This window comes from Mustela nigripes, chromosome 1, assembly GCF_022355385.1.
Source record: "Mustela nigripes isolate SB6536 chromosome 1, MUSNIG.SB6536, whole genome shotgun sequence".
In the NCBI taxonomy this organism is placed as follows: Eukaryota; Metazoa; Chordata; class Mammalia; order Carnivora; family Mustelidae; genus Mustela; species Mustela nigripes.
Window position 1 is genome coordinate 153080356 of NC_081557.1, and position 22906 is coordinate 153103261.

The 22906-nt window shown below is 36.8% G+C and overlaps 1 protein-coding gene and 1 pseudogene across 11 annotated transcripts in view; one reads left to right on the plus strand and one right to left on the minus strand.

Moving 5' to 3' along the window:
• Positions 1–22906, minus strand: part of FAM13A (family with sequence similarity 13 member A) — a 362150-nt gene that overhangs the window by 189889 nt on the left and 149355 nt on the right. For all 11 annotated transcript variants that reach the window (XM_059375944.1, XM_059375935.1, XM_059375924.1 and 8 more), the window contains one exon: positions 20027–20180. In XM_059375944.1, the coding sequence (XP_059231927.1) occupies positions 20027–20180 (154 nt within the window). The remainder of the gene's footprint in view (positions 1–20026; positions 20181–22906) is intronic.
• LOC132008101 (large ribosomal subunit protein uL6-like) lies at positions 4022–4580 on the plus strand (annotated as a pseudogene).

Here is a 22906-nt window from a genome sequence, read left to right on the forward strand (position 1 = left end):
CAGCTCATAGAATACTGCCTGGCTTCATAGCAGGCATTCAATAAATGCTTGCTGAATGAACAGACTCATGAAACAAAAACAACCTCTTCTGATTCTTCTCTCTTTCAGTTTATCCAACTCATGGATGTCAAATTTTCTAATTTAGAACTCCAGTGCAAGCCACTCCTTTCCTGACAAGTTTTAGTTCCTTCCACCTACTGGAACAAGTTTAAACTCTTATGTCTGCCATCTACAGGCCTTCAGCCCACTCTTCTTGTCTAATCTGCTCCACACATACATTATAACCTGGATCACTTGTTGCTTGTACCAGTTACTTATGTGCTTGTCCCATTCCCCATCCCTGACCTTAATATGTAAAGGGAATTTTAATCTTTTTTGCCTCTAACAGCACCAAAGTGGATGACCAATGTTTTTGCATGTCTGGTATTCACTTTCCCTTCTTTAAGGGAAGACAGAAGAAATTAACCTTCTCCTACTGGTTACAGTGTTTCTTTCTCTCTCTCTTTTTTAAAAAATTTCTTTTCAGCAACAGAATTCATTGTTTATGCATCACACCCAGTGCTCCATGCAATACGTGCCCTCCATATTACCCACCACCTGGCTCCCCCAACCTCCCACCACCCCTGCCCCTTCAAAACCCTCAGACTGTTTTTCAGAGTCCATTGTCTCTCATGGTTCATCTCCCCTTCCAATTTCCCTCAACTCCCTTATCCTCTCCATCTCCCTATGTCCTCCATGTTATTTGTTATGCTCCACAAATAAGTGAAACCATGTGATAATTGACTCTCTCTGCTTGACTTATTTCACTCAGCATAATCTCTTCCAATCCCGTCCATGTTGCTACAAAAGTTGGGTATTCATCCTTTATGATGGAGGCATAATACTCCATAGTGTATATGGACCACATCTTCCTTATCCATTCGTCTGTTGAAGGGCATCTTGGTTTTTTCCACAGTTTGGTGACTGTGGTCATTGCTGCTATAACATTGGGGTACAGATGGCCCTTCTTTTCATGACATCTGTATCTTTGGGGTAAATACCCTGTAGTGCAATTGCAGGGTCATAGGGAAGCTCTATATTTAATTTCTTGAGGAATCTCCACACTGTTCTCCAAAGTGGCTACACCAACTTGCATTCCCACCAACAGTGTAAGAGGGTTCCCCTTTCTCTACATCCTCTCCAACACATGTTGTTTCCTGTCTTGCTAATTTTGGCCATTCTAATGGTTACAGTGTTTCAATCACAGTGTGTCTCTGACCAACCTCACACTGATGTAAATTAGATCTCCAGAACTTACCTTGCAAAACTGAAACTCTGTACCCCTTAACCACACTTCTCATGTGCCCCTCTACCAGCCCCTGTCAACCACTAATTTACTCTCAGCTTCCAGGAGTTCAACATTTTAAGATTTCCACATAAAAGTGAGATCATTTCCACATAAAAGTGGTATCTGTCTTTGTATGACTGGCTTATTCTGTGTAGCATAAGGTCCTCCAGGTTCATCCATGTTGTCACAAATGGGAGAATTTCCTTCTTGTTTTGACTGAATAATATTCCACTGCAGATATATACATCATATTTCATTTCATAATCTGTCAATGGACATTTACATTATTTCTATATCTTGGCTATTATGAATAATGCTGCAATAAACATAGGACTGCAGATATCCCTTTGAAACACTGATTTCATTTCCTTGGTTATGTACCCAGAAGAGGGATTTCTAGGTCATATGGGATCTCCACCAAAAAAGTACAAGGCTTCCCTTTTCTCCACATCCTCATCTATACTTTTTATCTCGTCTTTTTTATAATAGCTATTCTAACAGATGTGAGTAATATCTTGTTGTGGTTTTGATTTGCATTTCCTTGATGATTAGTGATTTGAGCACCTTTTCATGTACCCGGTAGCTATTTGTATATTTCTTTGGGAAAACATCTATTTGGATCCTTTGCCCACTCATTTTATTATTATCTTTTGCTATTGAGTTATAGGATTTTTTTAATATTAACCTCTTATTGACTATATGGTTGGCAAATATTCTCTCTCATTCTGTAGGCTGCCTCTTCCTTTTGTTAATGGTTTCCTTTGCTGTGTAGAATACTACAATGCTTGAGTTTTAGTTTGATGTAGTCTCACTCATTTTTGGTTTTGTTGTCTGTGCTTTTGCAGTCATATCCCAAAAAAAAAAGTAAATGGAGTTAGAAAAGAAAAAAAAGAAAAGAAAAAAGAAAAATCATCACCATAATCACATTCATAGAAGAAATCTGATTGGCAATAAACATGCAAAAAGAAAAAAAAAAATCATTGCCAAGACCAACATCAAGGAACTTTCCCCCTATGTTTTCTTCAATGAGTTTTATAGTTTGAGATCTCATGTTTAAGCCCTTACTCCATTTTGAATTACTTTTTATGTATGATATAATTTCATACATAAAAATCTAATTTCATTCTTATACATGTAGATATCTAGCTTTCCTAGAACCACTTATTGAGAAGACTGTCCTTTATCCATTAGGTATTCTTGGCACCCGTGTGGAAATCAGATGACTAAAGGTGCATGGATTCCTATTTGGACTATTTCATTCTGTGGTCTATATGTTTTTATGACAGTATCATACAGTTTGATTACTATAGCGTGATGCCACCAGCTTTGCTCTTCTCACTCAAGATTGCTTTGGCCATTTGGGGATTTTTATGGTTCTGTATGAAATTTAGGGCTTTTTGTCTCTTTCTGTAAAGAACACCATTAAGATTTTGATAGGGATTGTTGCACTGAATCTGTGGGTCATTCTGGGCAGTGCAGACATTTTAACAATATTAATTCTTCCAATCCATGAACATGGGATGTGTTTGCATTCATTTGTGTTATCCTTAATTTATCTCATCATTGCTTTATAATTTCTAGTGTATCAGCCTCTCACCTCTTTGGTTAAGTTTATTCCCCAGCATTTTATTGTTTTTGTTGCTAATATGAATAGGATGTTTTCCTAATCTCCTTTTCAGATACTTTGTTGTTTGTATATAGAAACATGATTAAGCTTTTTATGTTGATTTTATAACATATAATGTTACTAAATTCATTTATTAATTTTACCAGTTTTGGGGGGGTTATAGTTTTAGGTTTTTCTATATATAAGACCATATCATCTGCAAAGTGACTATTCCACTTCTTTTCACATTTGATTCTTTCTATCAAGCTATCTATCAATTTTTTAAACTTGTTCTGACTAGGGCTTTTGGTACTATGTTGAATTGAAATGCTAGGAATGGGCATTCTTAGCTTGTACCTGATTTTGGAGGGAAAGCTTTCAGTATTTGCCCATTATGATACTACATGTGGGCTTGTCAGATATGGCCTTTATTGTGCTGAAAAGTAAGTTCTTTCTATACCAATTTTTAAGGGATTTTATTATAAATGTTTTAAATGTTTATTCTGCTGAAATGATATATATATACTGAAATGATTACACTTGTTTTTCTTTTAGTTTTGTTAATTTGGTATATATCACATTGATTTGTGTACACTGAAATATCCTTGTATTTCAGGAATAAATTTCACTTGGTCATGTTGTATGATCCTTTAATGTGCTACTGAATTTGGTTTGCTAGTATTCTACTGAGGACTTTTGCATCTGGGTTTCTCAGTGATATTGGGTTGTAATTTTTAAAAAAGATTTATTTATTTTAGAGAAAGAGAGCATGAGCAGGGGGGAGGGGCATAGGGAGAGGGAGAGAATCCTCAAGCAGACTCCCTGTGGGTGTAGAGCCTGACATGGGGCTCCATCTCAAGACTCTGAGATCATGATGTAAGCCAAAATAAAGAGCTGGACATTGAGCTGACTGAGCCACCCAGGAGCCCCTGGGCTATAGTTTTTTTGTGGTGACTCTGTCTGGTTAGTATCAGGGTAATGCTGATGTCATAACATGGGTTTGAAAGCATGCCCTCTTTTGCTTATTAGAATAGTTTATGAAGGATTCGCATTGCTTTTTTGTTGTTGTTGTTGTATCTTCTGTGAGAATGAAGACCATTCTCAGCAATCAAAGTATCAAAGGTTCAGAAATGTTGACATCACTCTGAAGTGTTGTTTTAAGCACTGTTTATGTGAAGGGTCCCAGGGGAACTCTGCAGGGGGATTTTAATCTCATCAATGTAGAACTCCATCTCCTTGAAAAGAAAAAGAAGAGGCTCTGGGTTGACAAATGGTGGGAAAATAGGAACTGACCACTGTCATATAGAACATGACTGAAATGTTAACACTGGGCTTCCAAGATGAGGTCTGCATATGTTCCCTTCCCCAACAACGTCATTATTCAGGACAATGGTTTGCTTGTTGAAATCCAAAATCTCATGGGCGAAAACTATAGTCACAGGGTTTGGATGAGGCTAGCTATTGCTTATTCAGTATCTCAAGCCCAGAAAGATGAGTTAATTCCCAAAGGAAACAACACTGAACTTGTATCAAATTCAGTTGCTTTAATTTAGAAAGCCACAACAGTTAAAAACAAGGATATCGGAAAATTTTTGGATGGTATCTGCTTCGGAAAAAGGAAAGGTTCAGCAGACTGATAAAATCTAAACTGTCCAGCTACAGAAAGAGGAGGATGTCAGATGATTCCTCTGACTTATCTATGATATTTTAAAGATGCAATAAAAGTTGGATATTAAAAAAAAAAAAAAGGAAGAGGACTAGTATTAAATCTTCCTTGAAAGTCATCTGGTATTGAACTTTTTATTGTTGTTTTTGTTTTGTTGAACGTTATTTGATTACTAATCCAATCTCCCATGTTTTCTATTTCTTCTTCTTTTTAAAAAAATTTTTATTTTGTTTTTCAGTGTTCCAAAATTTGTTTATGCACCACACCCAGTGCTCCATGCAATATGTGCTTTCCTTAATACCCACCACTAGGCTCACCTAACCCCCCACCCCTTTCCTCTCCAAAATCCTGTTTGTTTCTCAAGAGTCCAGAGCCTCTCATGGTTTGTCTCCACCTCCAATTTCCTCCAACTCACTTCTCCTCTCCATCTCCCAATGTCCTCCATGTTGTTCCTTATGCTCCACAAGTGAAACCATATGATAATTTATTTCTATTTCTTCGTGATTCAGTTTTGATAAGCTGTATGTTCCTAGAAATTTACTTATTTCTTCTAGGGTATCCAATTTGTTTGCACATAGTTTGGTCATAGTAGTCCCTGATGATCATTTCTATTTTTGAGGTAGCCATTGTAATATCTCCTCTTTGCTTCTGATTTTGAGTCTTCTTTCTTTTCTCTTAGTTCTCTTAAAAAACTCTAAGAGTTTTTTCTTTTACCTTCCACACAAAACCTAGTTTTGTTGATTTTTCTATCATTGTTCTTTATTCGTGCTCTAATCTTCTTTATTTCCTTTATTCTGCTAATTTTGGGTTTACTGTGTCCTTCCTTTCCCAGTTCCTCGATTGTAAAGTTAGGATGTTCAAGAAATTTGTTTTTAAATATAAGCATTGATCACAATAAACATCCCTCCCAAGCATCTTAGATGTCTCTCCTTCCTTTTTTGTAACATTTTATAAATTTTGGTAAGTTGTATTTTTATTTATCTTAAGATGCTTTTTAAATTCTTCACCCTTGATTTTTGACAGTTTGATTATAATATGTTCAACGAGTGTTGAACTGGTCCCATTTGAAGTCCTTTGAACTTCATAAATATGGATGCCCATTTCCCTCCTCAAATTTGGAAAATTTCAGTTTTTTGTTTTTGTTTTTGTTTTTAAACAAACTTTCTACCCCTTTCTCTGTGTCTTCTCCTCTGGGGCTTCTACAATGTACATATTGATTTGCTTGATGTCTCATCAATCCTATAGCCTCTCTTCATTCTTCTTCATTCTTTTTAATCCTGTGACTGGTTAATTTCAATTGACTTATATTTGAGTGTGCCAATTCTTTCTTCTGCTTGACTAAGTCTGCAGTTGAAGCTCCCTACGGCCTCTCCCTGCGCCCACCCCATTTCATTCATTATATTCCTTGCTCAGAATTTGACTGGTCCTTTTTATAGTTTCTCTTTGTTGAAGTTATTTTGTTCATGTATTATTTTCCTGATTTCATTGAGCTGTCTACCTGCATTTTCTTACAGTTTGCTGAGCTTCTTTAATTATTTGTCAGGCACTTCAGAGGTCTCTGTTTCTTTGGGGGTCAGTTTCTGGGAACTGTCTCTGTTCCTTTGCTGCTGTCATGTTTTCTTGATTTTCGATGTCATTTATTACCTTGCATTGGTGTCTGCACTCTGTTGTTGTGTAAGCAATAGCAGAGACTACAGTGTTCCTCAGTACTGAAGGCTATGGTTGTCCCTGATGGCAATGAGGGCTGCTGGGGTCCTTTTGCTCTCCTTATCTCCATAGAGGGAAGTACAAAGCTTTGCTATGGCCCATGGGATAAGCTGATATAGGTAAATTGCTTCCTACACTTGTCCTTGTGGCCGTTCTTGGTTTTTGTGCTCCACTTGGTTGCTGGAGCTTCTTTGCTGCACCCTGATGCTTTCCAGAGATATTTCACTCATTAGTAGTTGTCAAATCATTGTTTTTGCGGGCAAACCATGGCCAGGGCCTCCTATACTGCCATCTTACTTGTGTGCTCAGCTTTGCTTTCTATTCTACGAAATACCTCTTCTATTTCCAAATAATTCTTTAACATTTTCTTTGTTTTTTTAAGACTGGCTTTAGCCAAAGTTGCTTTTTTGTTGTTTTCAACCAAAATACTTTAAATCATACAAGTATTTATTGCGGTATCACTTCATAGTGTGGTCACTCAGTAGAAAACAATGGAATCAAATCTTATAATAATGATGATGATGAAAATCAAAATATAATACTGGCTATCACTTATATAGTACTTACCACATGTGTGCCATTTTTTCTAAGTGCTTATTATATACATTTAGTTGACCCTAACAATAACCTTATGAAATATACACTTTTGCTACCTAAATTTCTTATATATAGAAACTGAGATACAGAAAGCAAAAGTAGATTGTCCAAGTTCACACACCAAGTAAGTGGCAGAGCTGCAATCTGAAACTAAGGAGTCTGTCTGTAGAGGCCTGCTATTAACTGTATAAAATAATGGTTCTCTAGAAGAATCCTTCCTATCTAATTAGATAAGGAAAGGTTGCATGTTAGGTAACCCCAAAATGAAACTAAAATAGGAATATTTGAAAATGATGCATATAAATAATATATATATGTTTTACTTTATAAGTCATCAATGTTCATTTATTTTCCAGTCTTTTAATGTGAGCATTTTTTAGACATGTCTAAGAGCTTGGAATTCTACACCTTCTTCCTTGTATAAGCCATAATCATAATATATCCCCTATGTGGAGTAACAATATAAAGCTTTTAAATCTTTATCAAGTCTCTCCAATGTACTCAACTTATCTTCTACAACAGAAATAATTCTTTGTGTCCATCCCTTTGTGTCCTCCATGTCCTCTCTTTATGTACCAGGAAGACTACATTTCTAGCCTCCTTTATAGTTAGGTTGGGAGCAATAAGACTAAATCTGCTCAATGGAATGTAAGAAGTATGTTAAGCCACTTCCAGGTGTAGTCATAAAATTATTCCATATTATTCTCAACTCCTTTTTTTGCTGAAGCAACTTTGAAGGACGGTTTGGACAAAATGGAGGAGAGTTGCTCAACTCACTGCGCTGTGGAGTGAGAAATAACTTGGATTGTATTAAACCCCTAAGATACCAAAATCTATTACAAAAGCTTGTATTAACTACTCTGACACCGTTTTCCTACAAATAACTATAATGTTGCATTAACATTGCATTTGTTTAATTGAATTATGAAGGACCACAAATAATAAACTTGAACGAATAGTTTTAGGAAAGGACAAACAACTCTTGGATAGCATAAAGTAAAACTGGTGATGGACAGATATGTAAGAGGGTAGCTTATTAGTCACAAGCCTTCAGAGTTGCCATACTGACATATGCCATACTGCCATACTGACAGGAAAAAAAAAAATTAAAAAAAAAAAGCAAATTCAGAGAACTGATTAATCTGGCAAATTAGTTAGATGGAGTTCTGTTAAGCAAACTTTTATTGTATACTCTAGAAATGTCTAGAAACGTGAAACAGTACTAATTCCCAAAAGAGTTACATGACTTTCCTAGGATAAATTTGAGTTACCTTTTACTTAGGTGTACATAATGTAATTCAATAGACTTTTGAGTAAATATAAGTAACTAGAATAACTGCTTTGCAAGACAGAAGAATGCAAGAGTTACTCTACAACTTTTAAAGAAAAGCAGAAGGATAAGTAAATAGGAGATATTGTTCTGACCCTATCATACAATAAAGAGAAAAAAGCAACTCACCTAAGGCAAAATGTGAGACTTGTTCTAAGGAGAAAGAAAGCGCCCTAAAACGATAGAGGAGATGGGGATTAACTGCACCTGGAGGATGAGGATTCTCACTGAAGGAGAATTTGTGATGTCGTAGGTTGGACTCCCACCCACTCAACACAGATTAGATCTTGCAACAAGGATTGAGGGCAAGTAGTTTATTTGAGTGGCTCAGCGGTGAAATGGGTTATAACAGAGGGAAATTACCATTATGAAGCTAATTGAGTTTTTACAGTAGTTTTGAGGCTCAGACTTTAGGGCCACAAAAGAATTATTTCAACCAAGCAGTAAACAAGCTGGGAATTTATACACCCATGCTCCTCAGTCATTGGTTAAGGGCTGCCCCTGGAGGGATATTCCTTTCTAGGCACTTCTGGCTCACAGAAATAGAAAATCTATCCCTAGGAGACCAACTGAAGAAAACAGCAGGAATTTAGTACTAAAGCAAATTCAAGTAATTTTTTGAAAATCTACAAATATTCACACGCCATTTACGAGGGTCCTTACCTGTCAAATACATAGAATGTAATGATTCAAAATAGGCAACTTCTGGGGTGCCTGGGTGGCTCAGTCAGTTAAGCATCTGACTCTTGCTTTCAGCTCAGGTCATGATCTCAGAGTCATTGAGATCCAGCCCTGTGTCATGCCCAGCATAGAGCCTGCTTAGGATTATCCCTCTCCCTCTCCTTCTGCCCCTTCTCATTCTTTCTCTCCATCTCACCCTGTCTTAAGTAAATAAATATATAAATAATAAATAAAGTAGGCAACTTCTGAGGTGTCAGTTCCAAAATATTGCCATCTTACTGTAAGTAGTTTAAAGGTTGTGGGGCATAATGATGTTTTCATAAGCAAAGCAATTTAGTCTGGCTTCTGTTAAGTATTCATAATAAGAAAGAAGGAAATTAACACCTGGCAGATATATCTAATCTATTCTAATGATTCCTGAGCATACATGACTTTCTAGTGTTTATTTGTAAACACTCTACAAAACAAAATGTCTGGGGAAAAGAATTAACAGCTATCTGAATTGTAAATATGTGACTCTGATCTAAACACTGGAGTCATAGAAGTATCCCAAGTTAAGCAGTAACTTCTAATACTACTTTTATTACTCAATGCTTTACATTCATCGATAATCTAATCAGTCACCACTACTAGAAAGTGCCTATTTGAGACAAGAAAGCATTCTATTATGCAATTTTATGTTTGTTTCTTAAACATCATTCACTATTTTTAGCTTCAAACTCAGAATCAATCTAAAATGTACAGCTCACTGTCCAAAGAAAGGTTTGATCTGAAGACATGAGCAAATAAATTTTAATTTATTGCTACCTCTGAGTTCCTAGGTAGTCAAAATGATAATAGTGGAAGCTACAAGTCAGTCACTTTCACTATGTAAGTTCATCCCACACAGAAAGATAACACAGCCAAATCACAAAGCATCAAACAGCATAAAAACCGAAACATTTTTTATTTCCTATTTTGACTCTACTGCTCCCAGTCTGGAGTATTCTTGAGGGGCTATAGAAGAGTTTAGGAGCAGTGAATGCATAAAGGACTAGAATCAGAACAGAAATCTTCCCTGACACTGTATTACTATAATACATATTGAATAAATGTATAAATGTGCATGGCACAGATATTCCAACTTAAACCAAAACCAAGGTTTTGGTTATTCCTATACTTGGCCAGTAATTAGTACTTTGAATTTAAAAACCCAGCTCTGTCACTTACTGCTCTTGACCCTGAGTAATTTGCTCTTTAGACTTGCTCAAGTTCAAAGTAGAATTAAACTCATCTACTTCACAGGGCTACTGTAAGAAGTAAATGAGATAATATGTACAGAAAAAGTCAGCGTAATCCCTGTCATAAAGCCTCCTCCCTTTTGCCCCTGTGCTCCTGCACTGATTTTGTGTGTTTGTTATAGACTTTAAGTTCCTTTTGGGGAAGGGACAGGTCTTATTTATTTTCTCAAGAAAATAGTCCAGAGCTTTGCACAGAGTAGGTATCAAATATAAAAAAAAAGTGAATGAACATTTGTTGAAGTTAATTTGTTTAGACTGTAGCCCTAAATGAAAAACAAAGACACATACAGTGTTCTTGAGCATGAAAAAGATAAGGGAAATAATTTAGGATGTGATCTATCAGTTTATATTACTTTTACTCTACAGGAATAAGACTGAACTTTGTAATCAAACTTGCCATACCTCATACCTCAAACTAATCACTACGAAAGGTTATTCTAATATTTTGCTTTTGCTCAGAACATTTTTTAAAACTATTTTAAGTTTGCTTATGAGTCACACAGTAAAATCAGCATAATTATTTTATAGGCAGTTTCAATTTTAAACAACAAAGTTAATATTTAATCACTATTCCCCAACTTAGTGATTTGCTGTGGCTCAAAATGACTACTGATTATTTCCCATTATCAAATGTAGCATTAAAGGACAAGGATCTCCCAGTCCAATGATGACAATGTCCAATAGGACACACAATGACATGTTCTGAAGTTAATTTCAAAGAAATTCCTCAAGCTAGAAGGAGCAGTAGTGACATTGTCCAATAGACTGCCTTGCAAGATGTTTATTTAGAATACAGTGATACTGGGGCTCCTGGGTGGCTCAGTGGGTTAAGCCGCTGCCTTTGGCTCAGGTCATGATCTCAGAGTTCTGGGATCGAGTCCCGCATCGGGCTCTCTGCTCGGCAGAGAGCCTGCTTCCCTCTCTCTCTCTCTGGCTGCCTCTCTGTCTACTTGTGATTTCTCTCTGTCAAATTAATAAATAAAATCTTTAAAAAAAAAAAAAAAAGAATACAGTGATACTCATTTAAGTACCTCCAGATCAACTGAGCAACATATTAAACACATAATTCTGTGTATTATATATAGGGCTCATTAGCCTTATTAAATATATATAAATGTAATTTGTACACAAAGCATATTTATACACAAAGTATATAAACAATTTATGTATATACTAGGCAGACCAGGCTCACTTCCTTCCCAACTACCTCAGGATCTGCCATCCCCCAGATAAATTCAGGGCCAATGGGAACAAACCATCATATCTTATTCTTCTCCTTTATCCATCTCCTTCAAACAACCTTCTCTTCTCCACTTCAGTCACTTACGCTTGTGAACGCAACCTATATCTCTTCATCCCTCCAGAATGCTCCACCTCCAAAATTACTAATGTAGAGAACTACTCTGTTCACAGCCCACCACTCTTCTAGCCTGCTTGCTCCCATCTCAAATATTCTCTAGCCTAACTGGGGTCTCTAGTACCTCCTCCTGTGTTGTTCTTTCATATCTTAACTCACTAGTCAGCTCTTCTCACCAACTTCACTACCATTACCCTGGCCCAAGCCACCATTGTTTCTTAACCAGGCTATTGTGATAAACTCCCAATGGGTCTCTCTGTTCTGTCTATCCCTCTCAACAGTCTATTCTCTGCCTACTAGCTACAGTAATCCTTTTAATATGTAAGTCACGTCATGGCACTCTTTTGCACAAGACTGTCTAATAAAATGCTGTCAGAATAAAAGTCAAAGTGTTTACGATGACCTTTGAAAGCATCCATGATCTGTGTCTTGTTGCCTCTTTGACCTCATTTCCTTTGACCTTTTCCCTTGCTCCATGTAATTCAACCATACTGGCCTTCTCAACTGCTGGAACAGACAAAACAGGTATCCTCCCACCTCAAGGCTTTGTACTCCTCTTCTCCCCCGTATGCAATGTTCTCTCAAGTGTCTTCATGGCTTGCTGCTTCTTCCTTCAAGTCTCTGTTCAAATGTCCCCATGCAAATGAAGCATTTGACCATCTTATTTAAATGAACAAATGTCATTCCCCTACCTTACCAATATTCTCCCTTTCCCTGCTTTTTCTGCACAGAACCTATCACCACCTGACATACTAGTTTCTTAATTATCTACGGACTATGGTTTATTGTATCTTCATTAGAATATAAGCTACTTCATAAAGGCAGAGACTTCTGTCTGTTGCTTACTGATGTACTCCTTGTGCTTAGAACAATGCTTTGCACATAGCAGGCACTCAATAATTATTTAGATTTAATAAATTCAGCTTAGATTACATGGTGCATTATTTGAAACATATTTAAGCCACCAAATTTTGTGTATGTAAAAATCTGGACGAAGGTAATTCTTGAATGAACAGAAAGGAAAGTCTTCACTGCATCTGCGATTTAAATCCTCTTATGAAGAGAGACTCTAGAATTATTTTGAAGCTAGAGAAATTAAGCTATAGTTGTTAAAGGTCTACTTGAAATAACCTAGTTATTTAGAAATACAGATCTGACCTTCCAATTTGGCAAAATAAAGGTGCTTCGACTATGCTTCTTTCTTGAAACCTACAAAACCCAAAAATAATGAAAAAGAGAAAAGAAAGCTGCTCCTTAAGCAAGAAATGGCCATAGCTATAAAGAACCAACTATGAAGACTACTTGCCAAATTCAGCAAAATGTGGATTAAAATGCTCAGGGCAAACGTACATTCTGAGACCTCCAGCAGACTATAGATTTCTCCAAATGTCACAATCCAAACACATCTATCCAAAATTCCTTTGATTAAAGTAACAAGATCTAGTGGGTATGCCCAAATCATTGCAGACTCTGGAAAAGCCTTTAAAGGGACTTTAACTCACTTTCAGAGAATGAGAACGTGGATTTGAAGGAGTTCTATAGATAAACATTTTTTCCTTATTTTTACCTTGGCCCCCAGTACAGGCCTATCTGGAAATGAGGCTGATGAATGCATTGTACAAGACATGATCAATTTTGCAGCACTGACCAGAGTCAACAGAGCAGAAAAGACATTGGGCTACTCCCCTGAGAGCTTATTACAAAAAGGCTTCACTGGAGAGCCACACCAACTTCCTGCTTTGCGTGCATGCGTGCGCGCGCGCGTGCGCACACACACACACACACACACACACACACAGTAAAATCTAAAGTATAGCTTAAATTAAATCCATCTTGTTCTTAAAACCTTTCATCATTCTTCTATTCTTGTAATTGTTAACCCCATAGTTAAGCTGCATACTGGTTCACTCTGGTATGTAGCTCCTGTGCTACTTCCTATGGTCTGGCCAGAAATGTCTGATCACCAGTACACAAAGAACACATGATAGAAAGCATATTCTTCTCCTCTAAGATTTTCTGTTTCCTCCAGCAACTTGTTGAAATCCCATTTTTCACAGAGCCACTTAAATACTTTACTGTTTCATAAAACTTCCACTTCAAAAAAAAGTAACTCATTTTCAAAAAACATATCTGAATAGATGCTTAAATACTAAAATCATACTTTTCCATCCATTGAAAGAACAATCATGTTCAATTCTTGCCTTTCCAAGGACAAGAGGATACTTAATATAGTCATAATAATAAAAAAACTATAATAGTGAATTAATTGCAAGAAATGTCTAGAAGCAGTAACTCTTCTGTCATGAGTAACATATCTGTCATCCTCATTTTTCTGCTTTGGACTCTGTTTTCCTTCCATCATCAAGCCTGATTCCCTTTCAGGTAAAGAGAAGTAAGATAATATCATAAAGGTGATGTGAACCTAATGATTTTTTTACAAACTAAAGTTTATTGAAAACTTGCCATTTTTATTTCATTTAATCATAACAAAAAATAGCCAAATTAGTTAGTGATAGTTTTCCTACTTTATGAATGAGGAAACCAAGGTTGAAGGAGAGACTGAATAATTTGCCCAGAGGCACACAAACTGGAAGTTCTAACCTATTTTGTCTTATTCTAGATTAGAATAAGCTTTGTTGCCCTAAGCTTATTGATAAAATATATCTACTGAAGTATTCTTGACCAATCATTTCAAAGTAAGCCAAGGTCTTCATCAATTACTCTCATCCTATGTTCTCACTCTCCCCCCCGCGCAATTTAATACTTCATATTCCTATTCTATTGAACTGGCTTTGAAAATATTTTCACAAGCATTAATGGTTTGAACCCCACAATAAATCTATAGGATATTTGCCATTTTACATAACACAAAACAGAAACAGGTAATATAAATTACCCAATAATATTGCTGAGTAGCCAGGTTACAAATATAGACTGTCTTATTCTATTTTCTGTGCTCTTTCCAGAACTGTTAAATTCTTTAAAAGTATCTAGTGTCTTTTCTTAAAATAAGGCAGTCATGAAGTACTCAGTGAACTATGATGTCTTTAATTTTATTCAATTATTTTGAAAATATTCATTGGTACTGATTTTATACCATGTACAAATTGTGACCAGGGACGTTATTTTCAGTAAAAATGAATAGAGTCCATCTACTGAATTCAAGCAATTTTCAATGCCAGGCACTGAGCTCTACAGCTTGACAAACAGGAGGCCTGAAATGACATTGCTTCCACGATCATATCAAAGATAGCTTAGTACATCAAGTGTATGGGAAGGAGTGGTGGGAAGGAAGTGTGAAAACGTAGGCTGGGTTCAAATTATGAAACCTCTTGTTTGTCTTGCTAAGACTTGGATTTTATAATCTAGGAATAGATGAAGAAAACCTGCTGAAGAATTCTGACATGGGAAGTGACATGTTCATAACTGCATACTACAGAAGAATTACAAGGATTAATCAATCCACAAATCTGACTGCTTATTAATATTACCAAGGAAGCCTTTTAAAATGCAGGTTTGGGGGCCCTACGATGAGTTTCTGACTCTCGGTTTGAGTCACCAGGTGACTGTGATAATGAGCCAAGAGCACAAATCTCTTGCCTGGATAAGAGGCTTTGGGGAAGTAGTAGTGGGGGGGGGGTGGGGAAAGATTGAAGAGATACTTAGTCCACAGAATTAACAGGTTTTAGTGGCTGTTGGACACCAACCTGGAGCAATTGTGTAGATGGATGGGCCATTCATTAAGACAAGTGGAGCATTAGATCTTCAAGGACAAGAAAGATGATGAGACTTTCTCATCACAGGCCATGAGATAAGCAGGTGCTAGAGATCACTATGCAGTCAGACATGTATGTATGGTTTGCCAGGCAGAGCTCTGCACTGAAGACCTAAGAATGACCCTAGGAAATAATAATATTTAATTCTGACTGAGAATGAAGAGTCCTCAAAGGAGACTGAAGAAAGGTCAGAGAATAGGAAGATGACAAGAATCATTCAATATTCATTCACATAGTTAATAGAGAAAGTTTTGTTTGGGGACAAGGGAAGGCCTAAATTTCAAGTAAAGGCATCCTAATTACGTACTGCCAGCAAGAGTAGGAGACAGAACAATGACAGAAAAAGGTTTATTTACTTAAGGCAGAAACAGGTTATGATCAAGCTTGTTTTTTAGGCACAGAACTCTTATCATACTGTAAAAATGAATAGAGTCCATCTCTATTGGATGGGGCTGCCTCTAGAAGGGGCAGAACCGTGGGGAAATGTGTGACTGTGATAAGGTCCTAATCTAAAGCAGAGGTAATGGATAGGCAAAGACACCCAATCCAAGAGATGGAAGACAGAATCTGAGTCCCTGTGGGAATGGTAGAGGGAGGAGGAGTCAAGGCTAAACTAAGGATTCTAATCTGGCAGGCTGGGGACTGGCAAATTAGGGTTATAGAAGACAGAACACAAGTTTTGGGGATGATGTTTTCAGTGTGAGAAATTTGAGGCACCAGTGTGGCATTTTACAGGTAGTGGGAAATACAGTTCTACTGTTCGTCTGACAAGCCAGGGCTCAAGTTATGATTTCAAAGTCATCAGCAGTATGTACGGTAACTAAAGTAAAAGATGGTCACCCAGGCAAATATGTATTTAGTGAGAATAAATGCGCAACAGTGGTGATTGTCAGAAGAGTCAGAATGTAGTACTCAGTACCAGAGATAATGCTGCATATACTGCCTGACCTATTCCAAGAGCAGAGAGACCTACATTCTTTATTCTGCATACTACTGGTATACTCCACGAATATATTTTTGGTATTCGGGGGCAATTACATTATGCTGACATCTCTTAATGTGCTAGAAAGTAACTAAAATCTGTGGATGAAAAAAAGAAGAGAAATGGGTGGATGGTTTTCAATTTAACTATTATCTCCTCTAGGCTATCTTTGCGCAAATCATTTTATAAACCTAAGTATAGCACTTTCCAATTATACTGGCTGTATCAGATATAATGCTCTTGGTGCAAGAAACAGAACACTCCACTAAAACTAGTTTATACTCTGAGGATCTTTATTTCCCTCATGTAACTCAAAGTCCTGAGGTTTGTGTGTTCCAGGTTGGTTCAGCACATCAGCAATGATGAGGAACCCACCCTTTCTCCTCCATTAACTGCCAACTTCTGTGTGTCAGTGATACATTCATCAAGGGCAGAGATGGTGGCAGCAGCTCTAAGCATTGTACCGTCAGATGATAACATCTGAAAGCAGGATGGAAGAGATGGGCATCTTTCTCAAAGGCCTGCTACCTTTCCTACTTTGTAATTAAAAATTAAAAAATAATTTACATTAAGTTAAATGGATAAATCTTAAGCGTAAAGTTGCATGAGTTTTGATAAATGCATACACCCATATAACCCATATCCCTACTGAGATAAAGAACATTTTCATTACGCCCAGAGAGTTCCCTTAGGCATTTTCCAAGTCAGTCACAACCATCAGAGTCAACTATACCCAGAGGCAAACCACAGTTCTGGTTTTAACTTAAATCATTCTTTTTAATCAGGGATGAGAATCTTTCCCAGAGGCCCTCTGCTCGCTGCATACTTTGCCTTACATCTCCTTGTAGAACTGTCTCGATCTTCCTTTTAAGTCAATTACTACCTAAGAAGGATGACTGTCTAGACCCTTGTGACTCATCTATCCCTGGCAGCTGTGAGAGTGACCCCTCTGACCTCAGCACTTTGCTGCAAGCCCAAATAAAATGCTTTGTTTGTTTGTTTGAAGCAAGAAATAAGAGAGAAATGGCTGTGTACACACACACACACACACACACACACACAAACATACACACATACACGTTTCATCTTATTGATCTACATATCCAGCCATCCAAAATCCGATCTATTTTTCTGACTTTATTTCACTTGCAAATGTGCCAAGTATAGACTCATTTAAGTCAATGATTAAAATACTGAAAATAACACAAAAAAATGTAGAGACCTGCCCCAAAGTTAACACCAGTCCACACTTAAAGTACCTCGTCCTGGTCCAAAGGCAACTAAACTTACATTATCTGAGCTCCAAATCTCCATATAGTCCACTAGGATATTGTGAGGAGCTTATGCAATCCTTTATGACTCTGTTGCCCATACTGGGGTGTACAGAGGTGTGTCAGTGGATAAATTTAGTACTTCTTCCCCTTAAAAGCCCTTTTCTATACTGAGATAAAGTAGTTAGATATATAGTAGTTTCCATGAGCCTAAGCTTATTCTCAGCTCATTTTATATGTCTGTCATTCATGTATATTCATCCCTTGTTTTGTGCCAGTTTTTTCTTTTTGTACACATTCCTTCAAAAGCTGAGCTCATAAGCATGATCAGAACATGTTTTCCAGTTTTTTTCAGTTTCCTTCCATTTTTCCAATCTTTCAGTATGTTAATGATTTCATTTTAAGCCTCCCATTTCCTTTTTAACCCAGCTTCCTTTCAGTTTGTATCTAATATTTCTATGATTTTAGGAATTTAAAAAATCTGCTTTCTAAACACTATCCAACTTTATAAACCTAACTGTGATCAGCATGTTATTTTTATAGACCCTAAAATGGCACTGGCATATTCCATTAAAATAATTTTTGTAACCTCCATTTCATCCTTACTGGCTGAAACTGGGGTCCAGAACATCATACTCCCTTGTAACATAATCTACCCTCTGAGATGAGACTATCATGAAGATCAGTAAAGAATGGACCAACTATTTTGCTTTAGCAGAATGATTCTTCCACAGTATAAAAATGTAGTTTCCAACCACGACCTTTATCTGCCTCTAGGCCAGATCTGAAACCTGCATTAGGAGAGTAGCAGTCTTATTTTTCACCTAGCTAAAATAATCTGTATTTGACTCTTTGTATGTCTTATCTATGTATGTCTTATCTATCTACTCTCATGCTAAGTTCTCCACCAGACTTAAACCTAGTAGCTCAATGATTTCCAAGCAGGAACTCCTTCCGGGTATTTCAACAGGTATCATTTTATTTGCACAGCATAGAACCTTCTCTTGGCACATTCCAGTTAATACCTGCATCTCAGCAAGTTTGTCTTGCCTAGGTCTTATTTTTCTATTTTCATTTATATTTTAGGCTTATCTTATTATCTTATCAGCTCTAGTTGAAAAGTACAAGTGTTAAAAAAAATGTATCAGAAATACAGCTGAAACAAAGTTAATTACTTTTTAATATTTTAAAAAGATACCTTTGGAAAGTAGTACTACAGGAACTAGAGGAACAAATTAAAGATATTTTTTTCTATTTAAAAAAATTTAATTTTTTGGTAGCAAAACTGGTGTATTCTTTCCCCATATTCTCTCATGTGAATCACTGACACATTATCTCAGCTATTGTGTTGCCTCCAACTTAGATTATACTTGATTCTCATTTTGTCATTTTAAATGTGCATTTTTCTTCCCTTCCCTCAAATTTTAGTTTAGAGTTCTCTTTATCAGTTTGGGAAGATTCCAGGTAAATGCTTTCCTTGCAGATGTGTTATACTCTTTATGGGGAATCTGTTGTATTAACATAAGTCCTGGTTAAGAAAACCTAGTTTTTGGTCTTCTTTTGCTTTTTTGGAAGGGTGCTACTTGATATGCTTTACCTTTTATTTCTTCCTCAAAGTCAGAGTCTCAACTGAAAGAAGAGATGAAAATACCCCTTCAATGATCAAAACAAGTGCTTGGGCTTTATCATTCATTACCATATGAATCAACTGGTATAATGCAGTCTGTGAACACGTGTTTCAGGAAACCTCCCCTAAGGGAACCTCCCATATCCACTCCATCATGATTTGCCTCAAATATAAATGAGAAAAAAGTAAGATGCCTTCCCTGGAGGATTTGATTTGGTTTATCCTCAGACTTTCTTTAGAGACATACATGTATTTCCCTAATGTATAAAGGATAGGTTATAAATGATCAGCCAATGTATAAAAAGGTGGAGGTAAGTATTGTCAAGGATTCCTTAACAGCTTATAAAAATATTCTCCTTTACCGATGATAGTTGCCAGGAACTATATATGTGGGACTTAAAATCTGAGGTTGAACTTGAAAGTGTGCCAGACACAAGAGCGACAAAAAGACACAGTAATATTATCTTCAGGAATTTGCAGTCTACTCAGTAAGCTAGCACTCCTGAACACAGCCATAAGAACGAATCCTTGCTGTAACACTAGACTTCTATAAAAATCAGTGGGTGGTGGGCTCACATAAGTGATTTTGAGAGGATTTTACAGCAGCAAGGAAACATCAATTATCCTTCCACTTTAGGGGAACATAGATCAGTTAAATACTTGATACAGAGGACATATTTCACAACAGAATTCAACAAACACAGGAATAATAATCTAAAATATGTCCATGACATTTTTATGATAAAGAATAATTTAAATAAAATATCTTCCATTCAAAATATAAGCAATACTTAAAGATTATATGTCAAAGTTATTTACCTTTACTATGATAAGCCTAGCCAGGTTTTCACATCTCTGGTTATCATTTTCTGTATACTCTACTTCAAACAGAGTATTATAATTTTCTAGTAATTTAGCCATTATCTTGTTGCAGATGTCTTGTTCTTTCATGCCTTCAAGCCCAGGTGGCACACTAGAAATAAGGAGGAAAAAAACGAGAGGAATTATTTCATAAAAACAAAATATGATAGCACAGCTGACTCAGGCATATATTTTGACATCTCCTATATGATTGATCAACCTTCTTATAAGGACACATGCAATTTTTAACAAACTCTACAGTGACATGTAAGATGTTTCTGGGACAAGATCTGTATCAATAGCTTGTGCTGAATAAGAAAGTACATGTTCAGAGAATAGAGAGCCCAGAAATAGACCCTCAAATCTATGGTCAACTAATCTTCGACAAAGCAGGAAAGAATGTCCAATGGAAAAAAGACAGCCTTTTCAATAAAGGGTGCTGGGAAAATTGGACAGCCACATGCAGAAAAATGAAATTGGACCATTTCCTTACACCACACACAAAAATAGACTCAAAATGGATGAAGGACCTCAATGTACGAAAGGAATCCATCAAAATCCTTGAGGAGAACACGGGCAGCAACCTCTTCGACCTCTGCCGCAGCAACATCTTCCTAGGAACAACGCAAAAGGCAAGGGAAGCAAGGGCAAAAATGAACTATTGGGATTTCATCAAGATCAAAAGCTTTTGCACAGCAAAGGAAACAGTTAACAAAATCAAAAGACAACTGACAGAATGGGAGAAGATATTTGCAAACGACATATCAGATAAAGGACTAGTGTCCAGAATCTATAAAGAACTTAGCAAACTCAACACCCAAAGAACAAATAATCCAATCAAGAAATGGGCAGAGGACATGAACAGACATTTCTGCAAAGAAGACATCCAGATGGCCAACAGACACATGAAAAAGTGCTCCATATCACTCGGCATCAGGGAAATACAAATCAAAACCACAATGAGATATCACCTCACACCAGTCAGAATGGCTAAAATCAACAAGTCAGGAAATGACAGATGCTGGCGAGGATGCGGAGAAAGGGGAACCCTCCTACACTGTTGGTGGGAATGCAAGCTGGTGCAGCCACTCTGGAAAACAGCATGGAGGTTCCTCAAAATGTTGAAAATAGAACTGCCCTATGACCCAGCAATTGCACTATTGGGTATTTACCCTAAAGATACAAATGTAGTGATCCAAAGGGGCACATGCACCCGAATGTTTATAGCAGCAATGTCCACAATAGCCAAACTATGGAAAGAACCTAGATGTCCATCAACAGATGAATGGATCAAGAAGATGTGGTATATATACACAATGGAATACTATGCAGCCATCAAAAGAAATGAAATCTTGCCATTTGCAACAACGTGGATGGAACTAGAGCGTATCATGCTTAGCGAAATAAGTCAAGCAGAGAAAGACAACTATCATATGATCTCCCTGATATGAGGAAGTGGTGATACAACATGGAGGCTTAAGTGGGTAGAAGAAGAATAAATGAAACAAGATGGGATTGGGAGGGAGACAAACCATAAGTGACTCTTAATCTCACAAAACAAACTGAGGGTTGCCGGGGGGAGGGGGTTTGGGAGAAGGGGGTGGGATTATGGACATTGGGGAGGGTATGTGATTTGGTGAGTGCTGTGAAGTGTGTAAACCTGTTGATTCACAGACCTGTACCCCTGGGGATAAAAATATATGTTTATCAAAAATAAAAAATTAAAAAAAAAAATGGATTAAAGACCTAAATGTCCATCAAGGATAAATGGATAAAGAAGATGTGGTTCATATATACAATGGAATATTACTGTGTCATCAGAAAGGATGAATATCCACCATTTGCATGGACATGGATGGGACTGAAGGGGATTAAGCTAAGTGAAATAAGTCAAGCAGAGAAAGGTAATTATTATATGGTTTCCCCCATATGTGGAACACAAGGAATAGCATGGAAGACCACAGAGGAAGGAAGGGAAAACCAAACGGGAAGAAATCAGAGAAGGAGACAAACCATGAGAAATTTTGAACCTGGGAAACAAATTGAGAATTGCAGAGAGGAGGGGGGTGAGGAGATGGGGTGGCTAGGTTGTGTGTATTAAGAGGGCACGTGCTGTGATCAGCTCTGGGTGTTATATGAAGCTGATGAATCGCTTGACAATATATAAAAAACTAATGATGTACTACTATATGTTGGCTAACTGAGGAAAAAAAAAAGATATGGCATACACAGACATAGGAATATTATTCAGCCTTTAAAAGGAAGTAAATCCTGCCTTTTATAACAACATGGATGACCTTGAAGGCACTATGCCAAATAAAATAAGTCAGAGAAAGACAAATACCACAAAAAATTTCATGTATATGTGGAATCTAAAACAAATATTCAAGGAACAAAACAAAAAAAATGAAGTCATAGATACAGAGAACAAACTGATGATTGTCAGAGGTGGTGAGGGATAAGCAAAGTGGGTGAAAGTTGTCTAATGGTACAAACTTCCAGTTATAAAATAAATTTCCTGGGGATGTAATGTACAGCATAATGACTATAGTTAATACTGTATTGTATATTTGAAAGTTGCTGAAAGAATATCTTAAAAGTTCTCATCATAGGAAAAAAATGTTTGTAGGTATGTATAGTGATGGACGTTAACTCAGACTTATTGTGGTCATCATTTTACAATATACACATATACTGAATGATTATGCTATATACCTAAAACTCACATAATGTCAATTACATCTACATAAAAAAGACAAATATGTGAAAAATGTAAAAATGCTACTTTGTGTTTTGGGGCACAAAATATATAAAGATATAATTTTGTGACATCAATAA